The sequence below is a fragment of the Channa argus genome, chromosome 22 (assembly GCF_033026475.1).
Source record: "Channa argus isolate prfri chromosome 22, Channa argus male v1.0, whole genome shotgun sequence".
Lineage (NCBI taxonomy): Eukaryota > Metazoa > Chordata > Actinopteri > Anabantiformes > Channidae > Channa > Channa argus.
Genome location: NC_090218.1, coordinates 8,378,588 through 8,403,020, shown reverse-complemented (window position 1 = coordinate 8,403,020; position 24,433 = coordinate 8,378,588). Strand labels below are relative to the sequence as shown.

Below are 24,433 nucleotides of genomic sequence, written 5' to 3'. Positions count from 1 at the left end.
TGGGTTGGTTTACTAAATTTGACGGAGTGTTACAAGTTAATTTTTTGATTATTTAGATAGGAATAGTTTTAAATAGCAATTGATAGTTGTCAAGTACATTCCGCGATATATTAAAAAAAGCCATTTCCCTCGATGCTTTTAAGGCAGTTGGGTGGGAACAGAAAACGACACACGATAGGCCTTTTATTAGAGTACGTTTTGTCTGTCAAATCTGGCAACACGGAGTTGCCAACTTTCACAGCCATGATCCTGTCTGAGGGCAAGAGTCACTAACGTGGGTACGTGGGAGGGATAAGGTAAGAAGCTTGTTTTTTTTTTTTATTTAGTTTGAAAGTTACTGGGGCATGTAGAGGCTTGTATCTTCGTTTAGTACTACAGAAGCGTAGGCATTGTTTAATGGTTTAATATGCCGATTCTAGCAATAGCCACCGCTTACAGTGGCTAACACTGCTAGCTAGCTGGAATGTTTTACCTCATGCTACCTATCTACCAAGTCCTCCAGTTTCATCAGAAATGTCTTGCCGGGACGTTTGTCAGCTTAATCCTGAGTTCAACATCACTCACTGTAAGTTAGGCGACTGTTAACGTCCCATTAACTCTAACTCTAAGGCTAAGTCTACTAGGAATAAAGTTAACGTATACTGGTTGGTGTGCTAACAGATTAGCTTAATGTAAGATGAGGAGAACTGATGTAATGTTACTTTTCACTCAATCGAGGCGTGTTCTGTTCTAATGATACTTACTCTTTGCTCAAGAGTAGATATTTCATAGTGCTTTCATAAAAGTTAAACGATCAATATAAAGAGGAGGTGTGTGTAAGGTTGTGTTGCGAATGCATGTTTGTGCTGCCTCAGAACAATTTTATACTGACTTTGTGACACGGGTGTAATTGCAGGAATGTAAATGTCTGAGGACAGGGAAGCCCAGGAGGACGAGCTGCTTGCTTTAGCAAGTATCTATGATGAAGATTTCCACCGAGCAGAGTCAGCACAGGGAGGAGAGATCCAGATATGTCTGGAGCTTCCTCCTGATTTCAAAGTTGTTGTGAAAGGTACAGTAGTCAGAGAAGCTTTGTAATTCCATTAGAGCAAAGCTGTCATTGTGTTGACGGCCAGTATTTTGATTCAATATGTAGTGATGCTCTCAATCACTTAAATCAGGGATCTCTGCTGGCCCGCTAGAGGTTGGAAAATAGTCGAGTTTAAAAACTGTTTCCCTTAAATTACTGTATCAATTAGAAAACTATAAGTTGTTCAGCCCTGCGTTTGATTCTTTGCTTCCTATGTTGTCTGCAATACATTGAGCAGCAAGACGACCCCAATTGTACAGTCCAGAGTATAAATATCACAAAGCTCACAGAGACCTGATTTCAAACAAAGACACTGAAAGAGTCTAAAAGCACAGAACAGCTGTGGCAAAATTTCAAACATGCTTATTTTGGGTTTTTTTGTTTTGTTTTAGAATTGTCACTTTTACAGCTTTTTTTTTCCACAAGTGCCTGGAATATTTGCATGATTTTAATAACATTCGCTTCAAATCTTGCTATGACCTTTTCTATTAGAAACACTCTAATAAGGAATGTAATCACCTCTGTCTGGCAGGAGACAAGCAAAGCGAATACAATGTCTGCTTCTTACCACCTCTGGTGCTCAATTTCGAGCTTCCTGCGGACTATCCATCTAAATCCCCACCAATCTTCACTCTCAGCTCTAAATGGATGACCAGGGCACAGGTAAGACTTGTGCAGGCTTGTGTAGTTCCTTGGCCCAAGCATAGGACAACACTGACTTTAAGTGACTTCACTTTGAAGGAAAATGAATGTCTTTTATGTGAAATGGAATCACTAGAAAGACTGTCTGCATTGTTCGTCGGTCTGACTACCTTTTTCTTCTCGTTTTCCATTTTACCTCTACAGATGAGCTTTCTGTGCAGAAGGCTGGATGAGCTGTGGGAGGAAAACCAAGGCTGTGTGATTCTTTTCACATGGATTCAGTTCCTCAAAGAGGAGGTCCTGGACTTTCTGGGCATCCAGTCGCCTCTTGAGGTTATCAGGGGAGGAAGTAAGACGGTCAGTGAGCGCCGGAAACCCGAGTCTGCAGCCACAGGTACTCATGTTTTATTTTGTTAAATTAAGGTATATAGTTAAGGTTTTTTTCGTTTGCTTGTGGGGAAACATTTCCATTAAGCTAATCGTAATGGTAGCTGATACCAGGATATTATATGTTAAATGTAGATGTTAAGATTATTGTAAAAGAAGAAGTAGGTCCAGGCAAATGAAAATGGGCTTCCGATATGTTCTTGTTAAGTCCTAATTAAGGACAACAGAAATTTAACAGAATTTCTATTTTACAGAAATCTTCTTCTACTTGGATATCTATTATTTTGCTCAAGTATTTGTTAGAAACAGGCATTTTTAAACTGTAATATTGTGAATTGTGACATTATAAAATCAATATTATTTTCCTATAAGGTAAACTTCTTTTTAAATGCATTTTCGTCATTTTGAATTATTTTAACACATTTGTCAATTGCGTTCAGCTCTGACACAGAGTGGAGGTCCTTCTGAAAATACCGAGCAGAAGAAAAAAGGGGAAGTGAATTCTGAAGCGCAGTCCTCGTCTTCTTCTCAACTGGACCCACGTACCGTCTTGTTGATGGACCCGCGTGTCGAGCTCCTACCTCAACTTTTGGACTTTGACGAAGTGCAGCGCCAGAGGGCGTTTGACAACAAAGTGTTCTGCTGCGGGATCTGCTTTGTAGAAAAGCTGGGGTCCGACTGTCTTTGCTTTAAGGAGTGTCAGCATGTCTACTGCAAGGCCTGTCTGACGGAATACTTCCAAATCCAAATACGGGACGGCAATGTTCAGTGCCTTAATTGCCCTGAGCCCAAATGTACCTCCTTAGCCACTCCACTGCAAGTAAGGAAGCAGCACTATAGGGAAATTTTTGTGCAAATATCAGTTTTATTTTTTCAAAAGTTACTTTACAGTTGAATATGTGCTTCCTTGAAATTACAAATGACTAAACCTCTTGTAATAAACAGATTCCTCTTCTGCTTCTGTGTGCCATTATCCTTTAGGTGAAGCAGCTAGTGGATGAGGAGCTGTTTGCCCGTTATGACCGTTTGCTGCTCCAGTCAAGCCTAGATCTCATGGCGGATGTGGTCTACTGTCCCCGGCAGTCCTGCGGCACTGCTGTCATGGTGGAGCCAGATACGACCATGGGCATTTGTTCTGCCTGCCAGTATGCTTTTTGCACACTTTGCAAGCTGGGCTATCACGGTCTCTCCCACTGTAAAATCACTGCAGGTGATTGCTGCAATTTATTTATTTATTTTAATTTTTTTTAGCACTTTGCTGATTGTGAAGTGTGAGGCATGCTGTGTATACCATTTGATTGACACTATATTTGACAGTATTGAACTTCCCCATCAAGAGCTACTCAAATTCAGTTCAGTTAGTGTAAAATGACATTGTATAAAAGGAGTTAACTGCTAATTGGCATATGTGTAATAAATATCACTGTTACTGGGCTTGTTAGTGCAAAAATTACTTTTGCTAAAGCTAACTGCACAGTGTGTTTGGCTTTGAAAGCTAAACACACATAATATAGTTTGCAGCTGCTGTAATGGTAAAATATTACAAAGAGTTACCTTAAAGAAAAAAAGCAACTGATATAACATCATACCAATCCCAACACTGAGCCCATGCATAATTGTTGTGTTTGGTCTCACAGATGAATTGCGTAACCTCAGAGATGAGTACCTGTCAGCCACATCGGAGGCAAAGAAGTTCATGGAGCAACGCTTTGGGAAGAGGGTCATCCAGAAAGCAGTGGAAGAGTCCTTTAGCAGGGACTGGCTCAATGAGAACTGCAAATGCTGTCCACGCTGTGGAACCAATATACAGGTTGGCTCCCCCTGTTGGAAACAGGGTGCTAGAACAGAGCATTTATTTTAATGATTAGCATTATGCACACATTGAACACAAATATAACTAACTTGTGTTTGCTGCACCAGTCTGTTCAAACGTGACACACAATTGTTCCAAAAGCTATTCATATATTAAAAACAATGTACTGTTCCAGCCTCAGATTATCTCTTTTTTAAAGTTAAGGCTTTTCATGGTATCTCATATCTGCTGAGTCCTCTCTGTCTCATGCTTAGTCTCTTTTGCTCTAGAAAGTGGATGGCTGTAACAAAATGACTTGTACCTCATGCAAACAATACTTCTGTTGGCTGTGCCTGGGCCAACTCAGCAAAGTCAACCCGTACAGTCACTTCAACAACCCACATTCACCCTGCTACAACCAGTGAGTTATAACTGGGCTGTCTCACTTCAGCCATTTGTCTGTCTTTTGGATCTTTGAACAACTGGTTACATGCGTCTTCTCTTTCCCGTTGTAGACTCTTCCATGGGGTGGATCCTGATGAAGAAGCCTTGTGGAGTGACGAGGAGGACTGACATCAGTGCAGTAACTCGCTGCTGTTTGCTCCATTTGAATGCACTTTACCTCATTTATCACCATCACTTCACATCTGTCACAATCACACTGTCACCATGCCTTGATTAACACAACAGTGCCATCATAATCAACAACCACAGTGCTATGCTTTGGGTTTTGAGTATGATCCGGCAGATTGGGCATAAAGCAATCGATGCCTTGTTGATATTTGCTTAATATATGACGGGTGTCACATATGCAGTAACAAACAAATGTTGACTTTTAGCTTTAGAGTCTTGGTTAAGACCATTCAGGACACATGCTTGGAGATGTAGGGAGTGACTACACATGTATTAAATCTTTTAAATATGACAGTGTCCTTGAGCTTTAAATTGTAAATTCCGTTACAATTGGTGAATTTAATTTTACAGATTGATGTCCTCTCTTCATGATGATCATTCACATCTTTCTGTTAAACAGCAAAATTATGGCATAGGTAACTTCTATTGAAAACAATTTCGAGATCGATAATTAAGTAAATTCCGTAAGCTGACTCGGCTCGTTTTCTAACACAAGCATACAGGATTACAACAGTGAGTCAAAGATTCATTAACCATTTGTATTTCACACAAGGACATTTGTCTTTCAGTTTGAGGGTGTTGTGGTTGACCACCACCATTGGAAACCTTATATCCCCACAGTCTGCTATGTACAGAGTATACGCTGTTTACTTTTCAAGCTAGAATAAATAAATAAATATAAATATAAATATATATATATATATATATATATATATATATATATATATATATATATTTTGTAAAAGCTATGTTCAGATATGATTGACTTGACATGATTTAAATTAAGGAAATGATATTCAGTGTTTACATGACATACAAGTCAAGCAGGTTGGAAAAAAGAATGTTAGGAATTTTTCTTGCTGCACTTGGAGGATGTACTGAAATAATAGAGTGCAGTACATCACTCAGCCACATCATTAATAATGGTGGTCTTTAATATTGTCACTATGAGCAGTCTGCACCTATGCAGGCCCACTGCAAAATGTAATACACTGTGTACAGAAGTGGTAGAAGTACACAAAAACAAATTTTCCACTATAGATCTTTTAATGTAGTATAAATACCAAGCAGGTTATGTACATTTTACTTGGTGTACAAAATTAGCAGTGCTCCACTAAGAAAACAATGTATTTTTAACAATACTGATCATGGTAATTATGGCAAAACATGTAGAGAAACTAATTATAAAAAGGGGTGAAACATGATTGTTGGTACAGGTCGAACTGATGTTGATGGTACATCAGCCTTTTGTAGTTTTGCATATTTTTATTGAAACCACCAGGTGGTATTAAGGTTTTGGCTGATGGATGCCTATTCTCTGATGGGGTTACTCGGATTGTGATTATTGTCAAGTCAGTGATTGTGGTTAACACTTAATAAACAGCCAAGGTACTTAGGAATTATTTGAAAATATTTTACACCCTCCTTTGTTATTTTTATTGTTGCCATATATAAGTTTAATGGGAGGCCATAGAATATTTGACAGTATACATTATATTTACTATATTTTTTTATTTGACACATTTAATCTGAAAGGAGGACTTACTGGTGCAGTGAGTTGGACATTCAGTCAGAAAAAATTGAAACTTTCATGAAATCTAGGGTTTAATGCTAAATTATTTGCTCGTCCATTTCAAACATGCACAATCCTTTCAGAATTAATGCTGGCCTGGAAAAGTGGGGGGTGGGGGGGGAGCAGTCTTGTTTGGTGTTAAGTGATTCACTTTCCTAATAATGTAGATGTGTTATCACTTCACATCTTGTTTAAGAAATGTTTGGAATGCATTCAAGATATTGTTCCTCAAAATAAATGTTAACAATTAACATTTAGTCTATTTTATCAAGCAGATTTGTTACTGCACAATGCCATCCCACCAGTAACAGATAGTCTCAAGCATAAGAGCCCAGTCAGCTAAAAGCTTGACTTAAGAAGAGTGTCTTCAGTTGCCTTTTAAAAGAATTAGGATCAGCCACACGCAGAGTCAGGGGCAGGGCTGCCACAGTCTGGGAGCCACAGACTGAAAAGAAAGATCCCCCTGAGTTTTAAAATGGGTTTTAGGGACCATGAGCAGATTTTGACCTGATGACCTCAATGCTCTAGAGGAGCCATAAGGGGTCAACAGGTCAGAAATGTACTCAAGGGCGTTGCCATGAAAGGCTCTAAGTGAGCTCTAGAATTTTAAAATACATTCTAAATTTGATTGGTAAACAGTGAAGAGATTATAAAACCGGTGTGATGTGGGATCTTCTATTGGTTCCAGGTAAAAGCCTCGCTGCTGAGTTCTGAACAATCTGAAGACGATTTATAACAGGTTTGTCAAGACAAGTAAAGAGTGAATTACAATAGTCCAATCAAGATGACATAAATGTGTGTATGATCGAGTCTAAATCTACATTGGACAACATTTTCCTCATTGTACAAATATCCCGTAAATGATAAAAACAATTTTTCAATGTCACTTCACGCTGTCTCTGCTGAGTGCGTTTTGCGGAAACCTGAATGAAACGTCCAAGATTTGATGATAATGCAGATAATCGAAAAGATGTTGGGCTACAACTTTTTCAAAAATTTTGGACATGAAAGGCAGTTTAGATATAGGCCTGTGGCTTAAAAGGACCTGGAAGGATTCAGGTTTGGCTTTTTAAGAATGGGGGTTCACTATAGCTTTTTTTAAAAAAGGAGGGGACCATGCCAGTTGAAAGAGACAACTTTATCATATTTACCATACAGGGACGAAGCGAATCAATAGCATTTAACAGTATAGTGGTTGGAAGAATGTCAACAGGGCTAGAAGAAGGTTTCATCTTTTTTAATAAAACCTTAATGTCCTGTAGGCTGACAGGAGCAAAACAGCTCCAAGACTGGAAAGGAGAACCTCTATTAAGGTATGCGAGGAAGGACAAATACTGTCCCTAATGACATAACTCTACTATCACAGAACAGCGGTAAGTAACTTACAGATATTGTTATTGAAAAGACATATAGGGAGTAGTGGTAAAATATGCCGGTCGGTATTTTCTTGGACACAGATCTGGCAAAATGGGAAAGTGTAATTCAACAGGAATCACCTGCTGGTGGCTGTAAGACATGACAGAGATGGCTCGCTGATCCCCGTGTTACTCCAAAGACTGAATGTTTATTGAGAATCAAACAATGACCGTAATTAAACCAAAAAAAATGTTTTCCCTCCTTTAGAGTGTCCTACATTGTAAATCGTTTTAAATGGCCTGCATTCAGTTTAGAAGTTCCACTGCTGCCCTGAAATTTTGAATCAACATGCTGTGATACTAAGTTAAGAATAGGAGGGACAAACGGGACAGACATAATGTCCCAGAGACCTTAAGGTTTGACCATCAAATCCCACAGAGTTTATCCTTGAGTCCAAGTGGATTGGACTGTCAAATCTGAAGAAATTCTCTCAAGGCGTTTGTGCGTCGTGTTTCTTGGCATTGAGAATGAAAAAGATGTGGGGCCACAGGGACCTTGACCAACAAAATGTAATTAGTTCATTCTTCAGTCTGACATATTGCATTCACAAGTATGAACAGACAGGTCACTGTGACCTCGACCTTTGACCCCCAAAATCTAATCGGTGCTTCCTTGTTTTTGCCATCAGCCAACAGCCATTTGCTTAAGACGTTCTTGTGATATTGTACACACAAGAATGGACAGATGTGAGTAGCAGTAACCTTGAGTCTTGACGACCAAAACCTAATTAATTCATCATAGACGCCTAAGCAGAGGCATAAAAGGAATTGCAGAATTGTTGCAAAGTGTCAAGGAAGCTTTTCATTTTACTAAAGATAATCAAGGCAAAGCTAAAAAAAAGAACGTGTTGGACAAACCTGACATCTCAACTGATGCTTCTGCCTTTTTAAAGGATCTTTCCTCAGTTTCCCGGCTAGATTTTGACCAAACCTTTCATCTGAAGATTTCAGATAATTTAGAATGAAAATATCAAAATGTAACATTGAGTATGCTCTCTTCTGCGACATCTTATCATCTGAAACGTGGCCCAAATGCATCCTGTAATCCAGAGGTTGTGCTGTGACAGATAGAGGAACAATGAAATACTAAAGAAACAAAGCGCCCACGTTGTTTTAGCCTGAGACTGAAAAGCGACGACAACATTGTGTAGTCCCTTTGGCTAGAGTTGCTGACAGGGGATAACCCTTTAAAGTGCCCCCTCTTTCCTGTACTGTCCCATCCCCTGCCTCGTGCTCTCTGTTCATCCCCCATCAGCCCCTGTCTATCTGTCTTTCTCCTACCACACTGACTGACTGACTGGCTGGTTGGACTATTACTATGCCCGTGAAGACACCTGCTCTCACGAATACAGGCAAAAGCTGCCCGCTGTGAGGAACTCCACGAACCCTTTAACCATCTTGGTTTTCATCATCCCCGTCACCATCATCAACGGACAGCAAAAAAGGACAAGACTCCAAGACAAAAGGTCAGTGGATTTTCATGTGGCTAATGGGATGTGGAGCTCAGATGGTGAAGGTGAAGTTCCCAGAGCTCAGTGTGACGGATGTGTGATGTGCTGTCAGCCATGTTTTTGTGGATTGAAGTGGTGGTGACCTGGATGGATGTTAGACGATTGAAAGTTTAATTTAATTAAAAAAAAAAAAACAACAATCTAGAAGAACATTTGCTACAACAAGGTTGTCAACCTGTTAATAATAGATAACTTATGATATTGATTTATGATAAAACAATCGTAATGTCCTCGAAAAACGGATTGCAGAAAACATTAGATCACATATGTGAGTAGTGCAAGAAATGTAAGCTGGTACTTAATACAGAGAAAACTAAAGTTCATGTCGTTGGTGCTCGGAAAGCTGAAATCAACAAATTGAAGTTTCTATGTAATACGGAGAGGATAGACATTGTTAATCGTTTTAAAATATCTTGGTGTAAAAATGAATAACTTAAAATTGCCATCCAGCAGCAGTACAAGCAGAACCCAGAGCTATGTTCATATTTTAGTAAATTCATGAAAAAAAATGTAGACATTGGCTTGAATCTTTATGAAACATTAGACAAACCAAGTTATGTTGATTGCATGTAAGGTATGAGGGATTATAAATCCCCAAAAATGAGAAATTACAAACCTGTAATAGTGTAGTTTATGAAGAGCTGGAAAGACAGAAACCCAGATAGTGTTGCAGTTAAAAAAGAGAATGGCCGCTTTGTAGGGGAGGCTGCTAGAAGAAAAAGAACCAAAACTCAGCAGGATAATGGATAATTGTTTATTTAACCTGAATAACACTGGTGTGTATGTGTCAAGCAGTTATTAGATGACTATTTTTATTAAATATTTGTGCTTGTGATTTCCAGAAATTTTAATTTAAAAATGACAGGCCTATACATACAGTAACTTTCAGTTGAATAACACCAGAATCCCCAAGGTTATTGGACGATACAAAGGTTTGGACAGAACACAGAGCTTTCTTAACTTTTGTAATGACACTCAGCCGTGGCCACGGATAACTTCTAGTAGAACAATGGCAGCATAAAACGTTGTGTGCTGTATTCTGATCACCTGTTTCATGTTTTATTTCACCCATTTCCATGTAATACCAGGGATTTGACAGGCAGATGTCACCATTTTTAACTTTGTCAGACACTTAAAACATTAAAACAATAAACCCTTTTGAACACACTTGCTTCATATTGATTCAGTTCTTGAAAACTTCAGTTTCTCACCACCAGAAACAGGTCAAAACACCACAGGATCTTCAGAGACGGGATAAACAAGATGGAGAGTTGAGCAACACACAATCTCACAAGGGGAGACAGGCAGGTTGACTTAAGTAGAAAACAGGAGAACTGAATAAGCAGCTAATGTGGGAGTGGGGGGGGTTGGCAGAAGACACAACCAAAACCAGGATCTTGAAAACTAGGCCATAACAAAAGTGTCATTAACTGTTCCCTTCCCCTGTTAGAGAACTAGTGGGACCAAACCATCCACAGCACTTCCACTGTGGGACCAAGAACACAACTGAGCAGACGTATCATGACTGAGGGTGACAGGGAGCTGTCGGCCTTGGCTCAGGAGCTATGGGACAACGATATCAACAGACTCCAACCTGGAAAAGACTACAGGATTTCTCTGCAGGTGCACTACCTTCATACTTCATCACCTGCATATTCAATAAATGCCCATATTACTCATTGTAGGATATTTCTATGATTCAAATGAGTACACAATATGGTCTATAGTTGACAGTCCATCCATTTTACAAGCTCTGAATGCATGTTGAAGTAAATGAGAAAAATGTCACTTGAATAGCAAATTGCCATTGTATGGTAAGAACAGGAAGCAGTGAGCCTACATGTGCACAAGTCCATTTTGAAAGCTTGAGTGATTCTCTTTCTGCTGCAGGGCAAAGCGGGAGACAATATGGCCATCAACGACAACAACGACGGAGCAGTATATCCTCTGTTTACATTTGTCGATGAAAATATCTTCAAAAAGGAGACTTTTTTAGGTGAGCGCATCAAGGTCAGAGATAGGTTGGGAGTTGTTTTTGAACATGAACTGCTAAATCACAATCACGTGACGTCCTTTTAGTCAAGACACATTCATGTTCAGGGTTTTTCCCTTGTTTCCGTGGGAAGAAGCAGCGTAAAATTAGATTTCTGGGTGTAGCACTAGTGTGTTACTGCATCTTTACACAACTACTGAATTCAAAAGTGTTTGAATTGACATGCTCCTCACACGTTCCACTCAGTCTAATACTATCCTCCGTTACCTCACTTCAGAGTAAAGCTTTTTCATCTACTTGTAATCTCCTTATGACGAACCGTGGCATGTTGCATAATCACAGAGCACCCAGAGTTCACTGTGCTGGGTGCAGAAAGCTGCTCGTCTTCTTAAAATCTTTCTCGCTATAATGAGGCAAGCTAAGATCTCTGTCTAGCAATGTGTTCACAGATTCATTTTGAGTTGCATATGAAACCAAGCAGAGGCAGCATTCATATTTGCTTTGGTGGATGGTTGTGAGTACATGTATATACAAACGCAAGTAAGTCTGGAAGTAATGTGTCTGTGTATGTACACTAAGTACTAATCTTAATACTCCCTCATTAGTCATGTTACGGCATCATGAGCACCATAATCTTTAGGACCTAGTTGTCAGCTCCTTTACACTTACATTTCCACAGATACACTGTGTTTCCTATGCAAATTCAGTCATATCAACTTTAATATATGCAATTGTTGTACGGTTAAAACAATTCTTAGAGCTTCGCATTGTTTTGTTTTCTTCTCTTTCTTGGGCATGTGCATTTAATAGCAATGTGAATATATCTGTATTGTGTATGTATGTGTTTTATACAATCATTACCTTCTGTCTGTATCTTGCAGGGGAAACAACAATCTTATTCAGAGTTCAGTTTGAGAATGATTAAAGAGCAGTAAACGTGGCTCTAAAGAGCGCATTTGTGTAAAAGGCTACAGCAACACACTATCAGAATATCAACAGAGAGACAACTTTACATTTTCATACCAAATGTATTAAATTATATGTAACAAAGTGCAGTTTTGAGGTTTTCCCTGTCAGTAGTTGACTGATATGGAAGTTTGTGCATTCAGCTTTGTGTAGTTGTCATAACTGTCATAACAGTATATTTGTATTTCTAGGAATGGGCAACATTTAAATGCACTAACAGTGACTGACACTGTCTACACTTGCTTCGGCAGCCTTTATCTCCCTGTTAGATAACTACGTGAGTGACACTGGTGAGCCAGAAATTGTAACTCCTGAGGAGGTGGCAGAGAACCACAAGTTCCTGGACTCCATCATTCAGACTCCTACTATGAAGGTACGAAAGGAAATCAACCCTTCCTGTAAAAGCCAACTTCCACTAAAAAATTAATGAGAGCTAACTAGGAGTTGTTCAGTCGTTAAAATATTCATACAATTCACAATGTTAACTTACCACTCAATGTCTGCAAACACTGCAGCACTTGCTGTATTTGAATACAGAATACACACTTTGTAATCAGCTGCAGTCTGAGCTGTTTCATATGTTAAATAACAACTAATGAAGACAATATTTTTTTTTGGCAGTTAGCCCATAAATACCTCGTACAGAAGCGCCTCTCTCCGGAGGATGAGACACAATTCAAGAAGCAGCTGTACAGGATCTGGTTTGAGCTCTATGCAAGGAGAGGATCCAGTAGGTGGGTGGAATCTGCCAAAGCACCCACGACATAGACACCGCTAGGGGTTGGGACTGGGTCTGTGTATCACTACAAGTGGAAACCCCAGCCGCTGAACAGTTAGTTGTATCCAAATACCAGATGATATCACATTTTATTATTTGCAAGAACCTGCCCAGTTAAGAGTTATAGTAGTATGTGACCATGAGCCTATAAAATTAGAATTGCGGAAAAAGTATTTCTGCACATGACAAGAAGTGGGCAAGATCCTTCAGATAGAATAATGAGCTATATGGATAGTGCACAGCACATAAGCGTTACAAAATATCAGCAATATCTATCCATGGTGTGACGTTTCTTTCCTCTGGTCAGGCCAGACTCATCAGGGTTTGAACATGTGTTTGTCGGGGAGACGAGAGGAGGGCGGACTGTCATTGGCTTTCACAACTGGATCCAGCTCTACCTACAAGAGAAGCTGGGACACATCGACTACAAGGGCTACAGTGTCAATGCAAATTCACCCCAGGTATGCTGTTACTGTGTGTTTCTGGACTTATATATTATGTATTTCAGCAACTCTCTATCTATACGATATAGTATAGTGCAGATCATATAAGATGAATACTATTGTATTATTCCTGTTTTTAAAAATATATGCAAAGCTTTCATTTTGCGCTGAGCATGTGATGTATTGTTTTTTTTAAACTGGGTAAGTTGATTGTATAGCAGAACAACTTTGTTGCCTGTTGGTCAGTTAAATCTTTAAGATGTAAAATGAATGCATGCAAAGTCGTGTGTTTGTGCGTCATCATTTTCTACTTAAAATAACTTATGCAGCCAGGTTTTGTTAACTACTGCAGGTGAGCTACCACACATTTCCATTTTCTTTTTTTAATCTTTTTCATATCCTATTTTGCATAATTTACACTAATCCCACATGTCAGACAATAAATGAGTTGACCGCTGAGGCAATCTTCAACAAGCTCTTTTTGTTCTAATCCATAGATTAAAAAATATGGCTGATAACATTGAAACATATTCGTCATAAGTAATAGGACTAAGTCAAATGATGATACCGTACATGAAAATTATGAGAGCAGGCTGATTGACTTTTGAACTGAAACGCCAAATGCACAAGATAGGAAGTCAAAAATGACCAAAATTGACCAAAAATACTTAAATTCAGATGAAATAATGAAGCAAATTTATTAGATACATGGAAGTCAACAGTTGTATTTCTTTTCTCATGCTCATCTACTGATAATGACATGCTGCCACCTCAGACTTGTGCAAAAGCACAAGTGTCAGTCTCACGTCTTTCGTGACTGATGACTTTGCAGCTGCTTTTGTCAAGTTAACCTTTTGTTTCTTTAGCCCTCAGCATCCTCCGAATTTATCTTTCATCACTGGTTATTTCTTTTCTCTTTCTCTCTCACTCTCTCTTGCTGCAGCCTGACGAAAACAAACACATCCTGGCGCTACAGTTCAGCTGGAAGAACGGTATAAAGCCCAAAGGCAGCATCTTCATCGGTGTCAGTCCCGAGTTTGAATTCGCTCTCTACACTCTCTGTTTCCTCACCTCGCCCAACGAGCGTGTCAAGGTCCATTTCAGCTTGTACGACGTGGAGATTGTTTGCCACCACTACAACCAAAAGCACATAGGCACCACTTACCCCGTGCTACTTAGGTACCATAATTCTAAGTAACCAGACTAGAAATTAATTTGAAATGTTAACTACTCCAACACTTGACCTTAGATCCAAAGTGTCACAGGTATTGTTGTTGTCTTATTCTAGATGAACATACAATAAAACCTTACAAGATTTCTTTAGCTTTTATTTTTATTGCCCATAGTGTTGGTGTGTTTAAAAAATAAAGACTTTCCTCCAGTAACTATTGATCATCATGGAGTCTGAAGATGGATATTGATCTCGGTCTATTTTTTTTAAAATCACTGTATAAAAAGTTTGGTGAACAAATGCTTTTAACATGGTCGACACACAGTTTTTTTCAACTCAGGTATGAATCCCAAATTGAGCCAATAAATCATATGTCTCAACATTAAACTCAAAGAAATCAACCACAGGGTGAAATCAAAATCCCCTAAAATCAACCATTTGGATACGTGTTTGTGTGATGAAACGAGACTGACTATTAGAGTAGTTTGCATTTTCCTATTCCAGTGGAAATTGATATTTTGGGGAATGTGCAAAAAGGAGGGTATTACCACTGCTCCATACACACACTATCAAAAATGGCAGTGATGTTAATCACATTACCGGAAATATGTATAGTAATTTGGTTACTGCTGAATGTTTGGGTGTTCTATGTAGACCTATCTACAGATCTATGTGCTTTAGGCCGCGTGACACGTTTGTTTTGACGTGAAAGACTTGAAAAGAATAATCAGTGGTTTATGTATGAATTAGACAGAATTCTTCATGTTATGTACTTTGAGTGACAGCTAACTTTTGTTTTTACGTTATTTAAATTTTTTCCTGAATAATTGTGTTACATTTTCACTGACGTTTAAAATTGCGGGGGTGGGGGTGTGTAGAGGGTTTGTTGTGGCTAGTGACGTCATTGCGTGGTGAGAAAGCGCATTGAGCCATCCCCGGAAACGTGTCTGTTTCTCTTTCAAAATAAAAGCATAACTAGGATCTCCAAGAATTGAGACCGTGGCCTTTGAAAGGAAAAGTGTGAACGAACTGGTGAGGATGGCTATTGCTTTAATATAAATGCCTCAATATGTTTACAAGTTTGAAGGCTTTTCTACATTTAGGAGAACAGATTCATAGAATACCTTCATTTTATGGCTTTTATAGTGAAGGTAACTAATAGAAACCGCAGCCTATGGCTCGACCACCAGCTTTTAAATGAGGATGTGTAAATTGAAACACATAAAATATTCCATTTCAAAAATAATTAACCATACGATTTTATCTTTATTGTGGAATAGTGAAAGTAATATCTGTCCCTTTATATTGAACTGAACCGAAAACTGCAACCGTGAAAACAGCTGTTACTGTGAATATGTTTATTTCTCTTTTTACTCAGAGATTTTCAGCTTTTCCTTCAACGTCTTTAAAATATGCGACAAATAGACTGACTCGATTTCAAGGTGGACCTTATTTCAGAACGCTGACAGGAAGCTCCGTGGTTTGCGTCGAGCGGTTCGACGGCGGTGTGAACAGACGGAGGACACGCTGGTCTTTTATTGTGGCGGTCCCTGGGATTACGGCGTCTGACGTTCTGTTGCATAGCTCAGTTTCCTTTTCTCTGGGCGTCTTGGTTGTTGTTGATCACGAGCCCTTCGCGTCGAAATGGCCGAACCGAGCGCCACATATCAGCAGGTACGTACAGGTCGCTGACTTCTAACGACGCGTTGAAGCTGTGCCTTTTAACGTCAGCTGTAATGTTGTGTTGTGAACATTTTAAAAGCTGATTTAAAAAAAAAAAAAAGCAGCTCCCACCACTTACCCGGACGTGAGCGCAAGGTGTCATTCTCAACAAGGCGGCTTCTGCGGTCGCTGTTGTGTTAGTTTGGTGAATTGTCGTCGTCGTGTTTTGTCATTTTCATCGGCTGAAGCTGGCTGCTAGCAAGTATGCTAAAGCTACTAGGGTTACGTCAATGCTAGCTAAGGTAGCGTTAAACGTTAAAGTTGGCGTTTCCTGTCTGGCTAATGCGAGCTCTTGAAAGTACGCGAACGGTCACCTTTTACCGTATTTTCGGATATTTTCTGCTTGTGGGTGTTTTTATTATTTAGTGGGTTAGCTCTCTAGCTATCGTATACGCAAACTATTTTTATGTGGTTAAAGCTTGCGTTAGTAAACTCCAGGTATTTCCACTAACTAGGTTTCCGTGTGGCGTTAATACCAAAATGTAAACGTAAAACTCAACGTTACAAACATTAAAAATTGCATACGTCTTTTTATTAAGTTTATTCAGCCACTGAAAGCATGGTAGAAATGTTCCTTTTTAGTGAATTGTTTATAGATTAAGTATTTTACAGGATTATGTGACTGACACATTGAAGTAGCGTTTAATGCTGGAGCTAGCTGGTCATTGTGTGACTCTTTGTTACCTAGGTTACTTAATTCTCTATTTTGCAGTTGAACCTAAAACAGCAAAAGGCCACAATTATTCTGGGTGTAATTAGGATCTAAAAATTAGGTTTCATTTTCTGCTCTCCATATTCGAATACCTGGCTCTGCAGGCTCGGAAATCATATAGCCCCACCCACAATAATCTTTAATAGAGAAAAAAAAATGGAAGAAACCACAGAATAAAAAAACAAAGAAACGGGCAAAAGATGGCCATTGATGTGCTCATGTAGACCAACTTCAGATACAGCCATCAGAAATCACCTGAGCTGCACTGTATTAGTTGGACCGAATGAACTGAACATGTCTCAAAACAAGAAATAGGAGTCATGTTGCTGAGCAAGCAGAATTAATGCAAATGAAACTCGATTTAAGAAAACACTGAAATGGTGTTGGAACACTTACTTTTGCCATTTATGTTTAGAAAAAATTGGGGACTTAATTATAGACTAAAATGACTTGATACGGATAAAAGTTTTACAGAGTGCAAATGCATCGTAATTTAAAGACCGATGTAATTGCAGCTGTTAACACAGGTCAAAGATTTCAAACATACATCTCCCTCTGAAAGTTAGGGCACCTGCACCTCACTGTTAGGTAGAGTACTAGTACCATTAATTAATGTTACTGTTTGAATAGCTCATAACCTACAACAGTGAATGTGTTCGTTCACTAGTCATGTGCTTTAAGAAACCTTCTTTATACGGTAGATGTGGGGCAGGAAGACTTTCATTATTATATCTGCTCATGTGTCCGAGTACAGTAATAATGAATGAGCGGAGACATTAGAGACTGCACTTGTAGCAGGCCAGTTATGATCTGTGGGTGATTAGGTGATTATGCCTCCCTCATTAATGTCACTGTGGTGCCCTTGAGCAAGCCCCTTAATCCAAGCTGCTTTGTGAAACTGCTCAGTGGTAGGCGGGTTGTAATGGGCTACTGCCTTATGTGAAAGTATATAACTGTGAATTTCATCTGAGCATTCCTCAAAAGATAGGTAGACAGCTTTAAAAAAACAAAACAAAAAACATTGTTACGCATAATGCAATGTTTTTGGGATGTTTTTAAATTGCAAGGTCATGCAAACTTCACAGGGGATTGGTTGAGTTAATTGTCACAATCACAAGATTGCGAATTCTTGGAGGTAATGTAGGAAGAGCTGATTAAGGGACTGAAGGCTGTATCTATTAGTTATTTTTCTGGGGGGGTTAATTTTATTTACTTTTGCTGCGCTTCACACTGTATTGTCTGTACACTGACAATGCAGCCTCTTTGGTGATACAAACACTATCAGAATTTATGACTAGTTATTTCTGGGAATTTCTCTACTGTGTATTAGCTTTAGGATACAGTAAGTTGTACATATGTTTCATTTGATTTGATTTTTTTGAAATTATTTTCTAAAGTATTCTCTGTATAATGCTATTTTATTTATAGTCCTTAAAGAGGAACAAGTCAGTTAAGATCAATTTAAAGATGGTTGAATCATTTCCTTTGACCCAAGATTATATTTATTCATCACTATTGTGATGAGAATCCCCTGTGATAAAATCCTATGAGTTTACAGCAACATATCAGTTGCTTTCTGAGAAATTTAGAAACCTGTAATATCAAGTGTGACACACACACCAAACGGAAAACAAAGCTGTTGTCATCCTGTAATTAACACCTCTGTAAACCTTCTGCTGGGGACCTTACACTTGGTATTTAGTACACCGTCAATGGCCTTTGGAAACTGTCAAAAGTGTTCATGGATTAAATGTACTTGGTTTTAAACGTCTGGTTTAGCAATAAGCTGGCTTGATTTATAATTGATTTGAACTGGTCACACATTTACTGCATTTAATATGAAATGGTTCATGGTTCAAATTTTTTTTTTTGATGTGGACCGGTTCTGTAATGATCTTCTCTGAACAACTTATTATTTTTAAGTTCATTTAAGGAAAGCCAGGGTGTTGCAAACTTCACCTAACTCCAGACAGGTGCTGTGGGACTTGTGTATCTATTGCAAATGAAAATAGCCAGTGCAGTCACATTTGCTAATCGGCTTAAATTAATGAGGGAGTGGTTTCTTTACATCCCGCAGTTGTCCAATGAGGAGGACCCAGAAGAAAGTCCACAGGTAGCAGCTGATGCCCCACCCCCATACAGCAGCATTGAAGTGGACAATGCAGGTAAGACCCCCCCTCATCCAATTGAATTTGTGATAGGGAGATATTGTCATATGCAATGGGGACACGACAGAATTGCATTTAGGTTTCGCTGCATGAGGAAAACTTGAGGACGAATGTTTACTTGAGCCAGTGAATGCTAATCTACTGTGTACTAGTCTAAACAAGACGTTCTCTGGCAGTTCTTTTGGACTGCATTTGAATGTACAGTTTTATCTAGTCCAACATCAATAAAACTGCATTAGTAATTAATTTTAGTGAGAGTTCTCTCTTTCTCTTTGTAATTGTGCTTTTGTTTTCTTTAGCCTACTTTGACTACAAGGAAGATGGGGCTTTCCCCAAGCCCCCATCATACAACGTAGCAACTACGCTACCTTCCTATGATGAAGCAGAAAGAGCAAAAGCTGAGACTACTGTTCCACTTGTTACAGGAAGAGTGAGTGTATTGCTTACTTCCTCTATACCTGTGGGCAGGCTTGCACACACATCCTGTGTTGTCTGCATGGCAGGAAGTACTTAGCACCCCACCACAGTGTTGTTTTGTTATTAGAAGCCTCTGTGTGTGCTCCACTTATCTGATCTGCTATCATACTGGTTTAACTGTAGATCAACATGTTTAAAAACCAATTAGGAATATTTTACTGTCATTGTGCAAATGAAATGACCACAATCAATGTCAAAGCCCACGGGAGCCAAGCTTTTTGCTGTGTCCCAGGCCTCAGTGTATCTTAATGTGTGGAAGTATGCTCAATTACAAATTACACACATTCAAATTTGTGAAAGATTTAAAGACACAGTCACTAGGGGAAACATTTGCGTTCTTTTGTTAACATTCATATTTCTGGAATTTCTGTTCCATAAAAATTGTAGATGTCCTTTTATTTACCAGATGTTGAGTGACTATTCAGAAAAGGACACCAGTAATCTAACCTCATCCGTGTGAGCGTGGCACAAGCAGCTTATTTACAAGAGCCATCTCAGTGTCTCTATTCTGTTAGCAGCAACAGGAATTCACACTTACCCGACAAAAGGAAAAACAATTATGTATTCTTGTTTAAGTTGATAGCGAAATAAAAACTTTCCCTAACCACTGAAAATAATAGCTAATTTCTGACCTCTTGTGGTCACTGTTATACATTGTGCCTTTCTACATGTGGGGTCACCCTGTTTGATTACTGGTTATGTGTTTCCTCTGCCACGCACTGCCTTGCGCTCAGCAGCAGCCTCAGCACAGGGAACGCCTGGAGACATTTGATGATGTTATTCGCAGTACGCTGGAGGTAACGAGGAGAGTGAATGATGGGAGGGAGTGAAGTGGTCCTGTTTTGGTGTGTGAAAAAACAGATTTATTGTGCATACGGTGTGTATGTACAGTATTCAGTAGTCCTTCTACCTTGTGTGTTTTTGTATGGTACTAGCTAGTGTCTAGCCAATAGTTAGACGAGATCCACCGGTTCTCTTCGTTTCCCATATGGATTTTGGCTGATTTCAGAGCTTTGGGCGAAGCCTTGTATTAAATGGGCCTGCTGTGTTGTGATGTTTCTATTAGTCTTTTGGTTGTTTGTGGTGTACTTACTCCCTGTCGTCAGCAAAGCTTGGTTTCTCCTGGCAGGTGCTTGCCACTGTGGTGTATTTGTTCAATTTTAAATATTCCATTGTGAAGTCATTAAATTAATTGGTTTAATTGATGTGTAGACTGAAGAAATAATAAAACTCTGCTTTTGCCTGGCTGTGCTGTGGAACACATTATTTAAAGGCCTCAATAGCTCACTTTTCTTTTTTTCCTTTTGCAATTCTGTTGCTTTTTCCATCACAGGATGAAGACTTTGTGAACAGAGATGATTTTGAAGATGCTGACCAGCTGAGGATAGGCAATGACGGCATCTTCATGCTCACTTTCTTCAGTTAGTTTTTCAATAATACTTGTGATCTACTCATGTTTTGTTAGCATATTCTCTCATTTTTAGCTCCCATCCTCTTTTCTTATATTTGTGCAGAAAATATATCTTGTCTTATTTAAACTTATTTGTTAATTAATATACTCAGTCATTTCCCAGTTTTTTTAAATTTTTTTTTATAATACTTACCCTTGTCTCCTTGCAGTGGCATTCCTCTTCAATTGGATCGGTTTCTTTCTGTCTTTCTGTCTGACCACATCAGCGGCTGGCCGCTACGGGGCCATCTCAGGCTTTGGCCTTTCCCTCATCAAATGGATCCTCATAGTCCGGGTACGATCCCCCACAAAGGAAAACAGACATTACAGAGCACACATACTTTATAAACACTTAAAGTGTGGCTTTAAGTATTATTCACAAACAAGTCAAAAGCCCTAAACACACTATGGTATTTTAATGTTTCTGTTTCTTGGCTTGTAGGCACTGCAGTATTTCCTCAAAGATCTCTTTGCTGCTTAATTCATTCACTCTTTAAATGCAGGAACCATTTGAGGGAAACCAGTGCAGCCCATATTTATTCTAACCAGTCATTTCTGTCATTCTGTTGGACTCTAGTTTTCCACATACTTCCCTGGTTACTTTGATGGGCAGTACTGGCTGTGGTGGGTGTTCTTGGTGTTGGGTAAGTAGCCAACCTCTGAACTTAAATGAACCAAATGGAGTTTGTTTTGCTTGTGACGGATTTTAGCTTTATTGAGCTCCATCACAACAATGTTATGGTATCATTTGCTGACTTTATACTTATTACTGAGGGAGTCGTTGTTCCTTGATTATACTTGAACTCAATTTTTACATTGATCGCAGCACATAAAATTGTTGTTCTATTTTCAGAGAGGTTTTGCCAACGTAAATTACCATTACTTTGACATTAACAATTATTGTGTTTACGTGCTCTTAAGCAACCAGGTTACTTGGCGAAATCAGCTTTCCCAGGTAATTGGGGAATGATGATTACTTAAGAACCCCGGTTACTGGATATGTGCGCATACATGCAGCAGACAACTAATCTGATTTCTCTTCAACCTCTGACTTATTTTGGAACTTTGGCTCACGGATTTCAACTATATAGTAACAGTAAACGCTGCTCTGACCTTCTGTCTTTGTTTTTTGCTGCATTCATGTCCCTGCAAGGGGAGAGGGGAAATAGAGGGGAGAGACACTGCAGATGACACACAATCATCAGACTGAGTTAAAAAAAAAAAAAAAAAGCAGTGGAAAGCTGTTTATTTAGACTTCTGAGGTATTTTGGGTCAGTTTAGTTTTAAGTCAGATTTCACGTGGACTTGAAAAAAGAAGCGGCATCGCCCTGTAATCTCTCCTTTCATTCAGCCTTTCACCCAGTTACTTGTTCCTGCCTGTAGCCCTTTGTAATGCACATTTGCTGTCCGAGAAAGCTTAGTAGATACCTGGAACTGTGCGTACATGGCAGAGAAATTGGCTTTCTGTGGGAGAAAGCTAGCTAGGAAAATTAGGTTTTCCTGTGCTACTACCTCAGTTTTAGAAACCAGTTTTCCTGTTTACACAACAGTTAAGAAATCAGCTTTCCTAAGACGGCCGACTGTAACTGGGGTACTTAAGTGCACGTAAATGCCCCGATTGGATGAAATGATGAGATATGCACGAACCAAAAGTGACACAGAGAATTGCTTGTGGAGCTGTATAATTGCCTTTCATATTATTCTTTTTTTTAACTGTTTGTCAGTCTCACTTTTCATGCAGTGTCAATTCAAGCTGTAACGGGGAGCTCTGATGGAAAAACTATAAGCCATTTACCCAGCACAAAATGCATAAAAGCAGGATAAATACTGAACTTGCTTTTGTGAGGTGGACAGAAAAATGTTGTTTACAGCTGGTTTGCCTTCTCAGTGATCAAAACTACTACAGGTTTTATTTATTTACTGTAAAAATGCAGCAATTCTAAGAGTTGGTTTCTAAGAAATAACTATTTATGAGGCTTTCTGCTTTCACTTTAAGGTATTTACTAATTATGACTGCCTAGTCTGCACACTATCAGCCATGTTGCCAAGTGTTGTTGAGAGTGAAAAGCTCGTAACACCTAATTAGGCCTAAGAACATAGTGTACTGGAAAATTAAATATAATGTAAATTAATGAATGCTGGAAAAGATGCATATTATTAGCTACATTCAATGTGTACTTTCACTGCTAAGTGCAGTTTCATGTTTTGGGTTGTGCTGTATCTTTTCTCGGGGGTTATTATGATCAGCCTAAAAGCTCAGTCAGAGCAGACAGTCTCACTACTGCCAGGACCGGATATAGACTTGTGTGTGTTACCTACTGTAGTACTAGTTACTACTGTCAATCTAATCTCAGTCCCATTTTTACTTCTTTAGGCATCTTGCTCTTTCTCCGTGGATTCATCAACTACGCCAGAATCCGCAAGATGGCTGACACCTTCTCTGCTCTGCCTCGCACCCGAGTCCTCTTCATTTACTGACACCACAAATCTTCACATTGCATTGCCACTTTTTTCCTCTCTTTCTATGAGGCACACTGTCTGTCTGCCAAAGGAGAAAGGAACTTTTTCCCCCTCTGCTTGACGTGATTTGGACAGTACGTCTATTACCCCCTTTTTAGTGTAAAACAGTGAATGCTGACAAATCTGTAAAACCCCTTCAGTTATTCGTAGTGAACTGTTAAGTGCTAGTTGCAATTCTGAAATGTGTGATGTATACGTTAAGGCCTTATTTACTGTTTTACAATCTGTTGGTAGCAGCAACTGCATGCACCATCCTCCTCTTTAGTCACCAGGGGGCAGTATTGGTTGTTTTTCCACCAGTCTTCTACAGTATCTGAAGTTAATTGTAAAAAGAAAGGTGGTTCTGTGCTAATTTAAGATGCTTTGATTTTTTTTCTCCTTGTAAAATGGTATATAATTCTGTTAAAACAAGGCTGAAAAGGGAAAATTGGCAAATGGTTGAGGACCATATCTAAAGAATATCAGGGGCTGAGTTTTACTCAGAGTTTCTTCCTCATGTAATCACAATGGTTCATTTATTTACCACACATGTATTTCAGCTGATGGATAAAGATGCAGGGATGGTTGAGGTAGCCAGGAGCAGAGCTTCTGGGCCAGGCTGGGGGTTGAGGCCTCTTTCAAGCACATGAGATAAGCTGGAGTAAGTTAAAAGTCTCTCATTGGATTCAAATCTCCAATGAGACGGTTTTTGATGAAATAAACGATTCCAATGCCAAATTTTAGTCACAAAGACATTGTTCCATTTCCTCATTTTCAGTGAGGGAAGAATGACTGTATTTCCAAAGTTCTTCTTGAGGAAAGCTCCCGAGAAGAATAAAGAATACAGCAATGAAAAGAGATTCCTACTTTGTACGTTTTCCTTGTATTAAAGTAGACATAAAAAAAAAATGTATTGCCAGCCTTTAAAGTGTCTGGCTTGTTAAAGGGTTGCAATTAAACTGGAACCATTGTGGCTTTTCCTGTGAAAATATAATTCAACACTGGCCACTTTAGCTAGTACTTAAATACTTA

The 24,433-nt window shown here is 39.1% G+C and overlaps 3 protein-coding genes across 6 annotated transcripts; all 3 read left to right on the top strand.

Annotated features, from left to right (window-relative positions):
* Positions 1-140: 140 nt before the first annotated feature.
* rnf14 (ring finger protein 14) lies at positions 141-4,815 on the top strand. 2 transcript variants are annotated; one of them, XM_067492219.1, is made up of 9 exons: positions 141-296; positions 896-1,051; positions 1,602-1,732; positions 1,916-2,105; positions 2,539-2,918; positions 3,080-3,308; positions 3,736-3,908; positions 4,181-4,311; positions 4,406-4,815. In XM_067492219.1, exons 2-9 carry the CDS (start codon positions 904-906, stop codon positions 4,461-4,463), a joined length of 1,440 nt encoding a protein of 479 aa, XP_067348320.1. In that variant the 5' UTR covers positions 141-296; positions 896-903; the 3' UTR covers positions 4,464-4,815. The 2 variants fall into 2 exon arrangements, with proteins under 2 accessions (XP_067348320.1, XP_067348321.1); XM_067492220.1 differs by lacking the exon at positions 141-296 and adding an exon at positions 411-565.
* Positions 4,816-8,015: 3,200 nt separating this feature from the next.
* endou2 (endonuclease, polyU-specific 2) lies at positions 8,016-15,374 on the top strand. The gene is made up of 7 exons (XM_067492221.1): positions 8,016-8,977; positions 10,473-10,645; positions 10,913-11,018; positions 12,233-12,354; positions 12,603-12,715; positions 13,067-13,220; positions 14,146-15,374. Exons 2-7 carry the CDS (start codon positions 10,544-10,546, stop codon positions 14,398-14,400), a joined length of 852 nt encoding a protein of 283 aa, XP_067348322.1. The 5' UTR covers positions 8,016-8,977; positions 10,473-10,543; the 3' UTR covers positions 14,401-15,374.
* Positions 15,375-15,885: 511 nt separating this feature from the next.
* LOC137107849 (NEDD4 family-interacting protein 1-like) lies at positions 15,886-24,261 on the top strand. 3 transcript variants are annotated; one of them, XM_067491907.1, is made up of 8 exons: positions 15,886-16,047; positions 18,885-18,972; positions 19,275-19,405; positions 20,190-20,249; positions 20,786-20,873; positions 21,073-21,197; positions 21,480-21,546; positions 23,277-24,261. In XM_067491907.1, exons 1-8 carry the CDS (start codon positions 16,018-16,020, stop codon positions 23,378-23,380), a joined length of 693 nt encoding a protein of 230 aa, XP_067348008.1. In that variant the 5' UTR covers positions 15,886-16,017; the 3' UTR covers positions 23,381-24,261. The 3 variants fall into 3 exon arrangements, with proteins under 3 accessions (XP_067348008.1, XP_067348007.1, XP_067348009.1); XM_067491906.1 differs by having other exon boundaries at positions 20,187-20,249; XM_067491908.1 differs by lacking the exon at positions 20,190-20,249 and having other exon boundaries at positions 15,887-16,047.
* The last annotated feature ends 172 nt before the right edge of the window (positions 24,262-24,433 follow it).

Bases quoted from the DNA above. Each gene is read 5' to 3' on its own strand.
- rnf14 (XM_067492219.1), top strand. From the start codon at position 904: ATGTCTGAGGACAGGGAAGCCCAGGAGGACGAGCTGCTTGCTTTAGCA. The intron at 1,052-1,601 runs GTACAGTAGTCA...TCTGTCTGGCAG, and splicing joins TTTCAAAGTTGTTGTGAAAG to GAGACAAGCAAAGCGAATAC. The intron at 3,909-4,180 runs GTTGGCTCCCCC...CTTTTGCTCTAG, and splicing joins GCTGTGGAACCAATATACAG to AAAGTGGATGGCTGTAACAA.
- endou2 (XM_067492221.1), top strand. From the start codon at position 10,544: ATGACTGAGGGTGACAGGGAGCTGTCGGCCTTGGCTCAGGAGCTATGG. The intron at 12,355-12,602 runs GTACGAAAGGAA...TTTTTTTGGCAG, and splicing joins TTCAGACTCCTACTATGAAG to TTAGCCCATAAATACCTCGT. The intron at 12,716-13,066 runs GTGGGTGGAATC...TCCTCTGGTCAG, and splicing joins GCAAGGAGAGGATCCAGTAG to GCCAGACTCATCAGGGTTTG.
- LOC137107849 (XM_067491906.1), top strand. From the start codon at position 16,018: ATGGCCGAACCGAGCGCCACATATCAGCAG. The intron at 18,973-19,274 runs GTAAGACCCCCC...TGTTTTCTTTAG, and splicing joins CATTGAAGTGGACAATGCAG to CCTACTTTGACTACAAGGAA. The intron at 21,198-21,479 runs GTACGATCCCCC...GTTGGACTCTAG, and splicing joins AATGGATCCTCATAGTCCGG to TTTTCCACATACTTCCCTGG.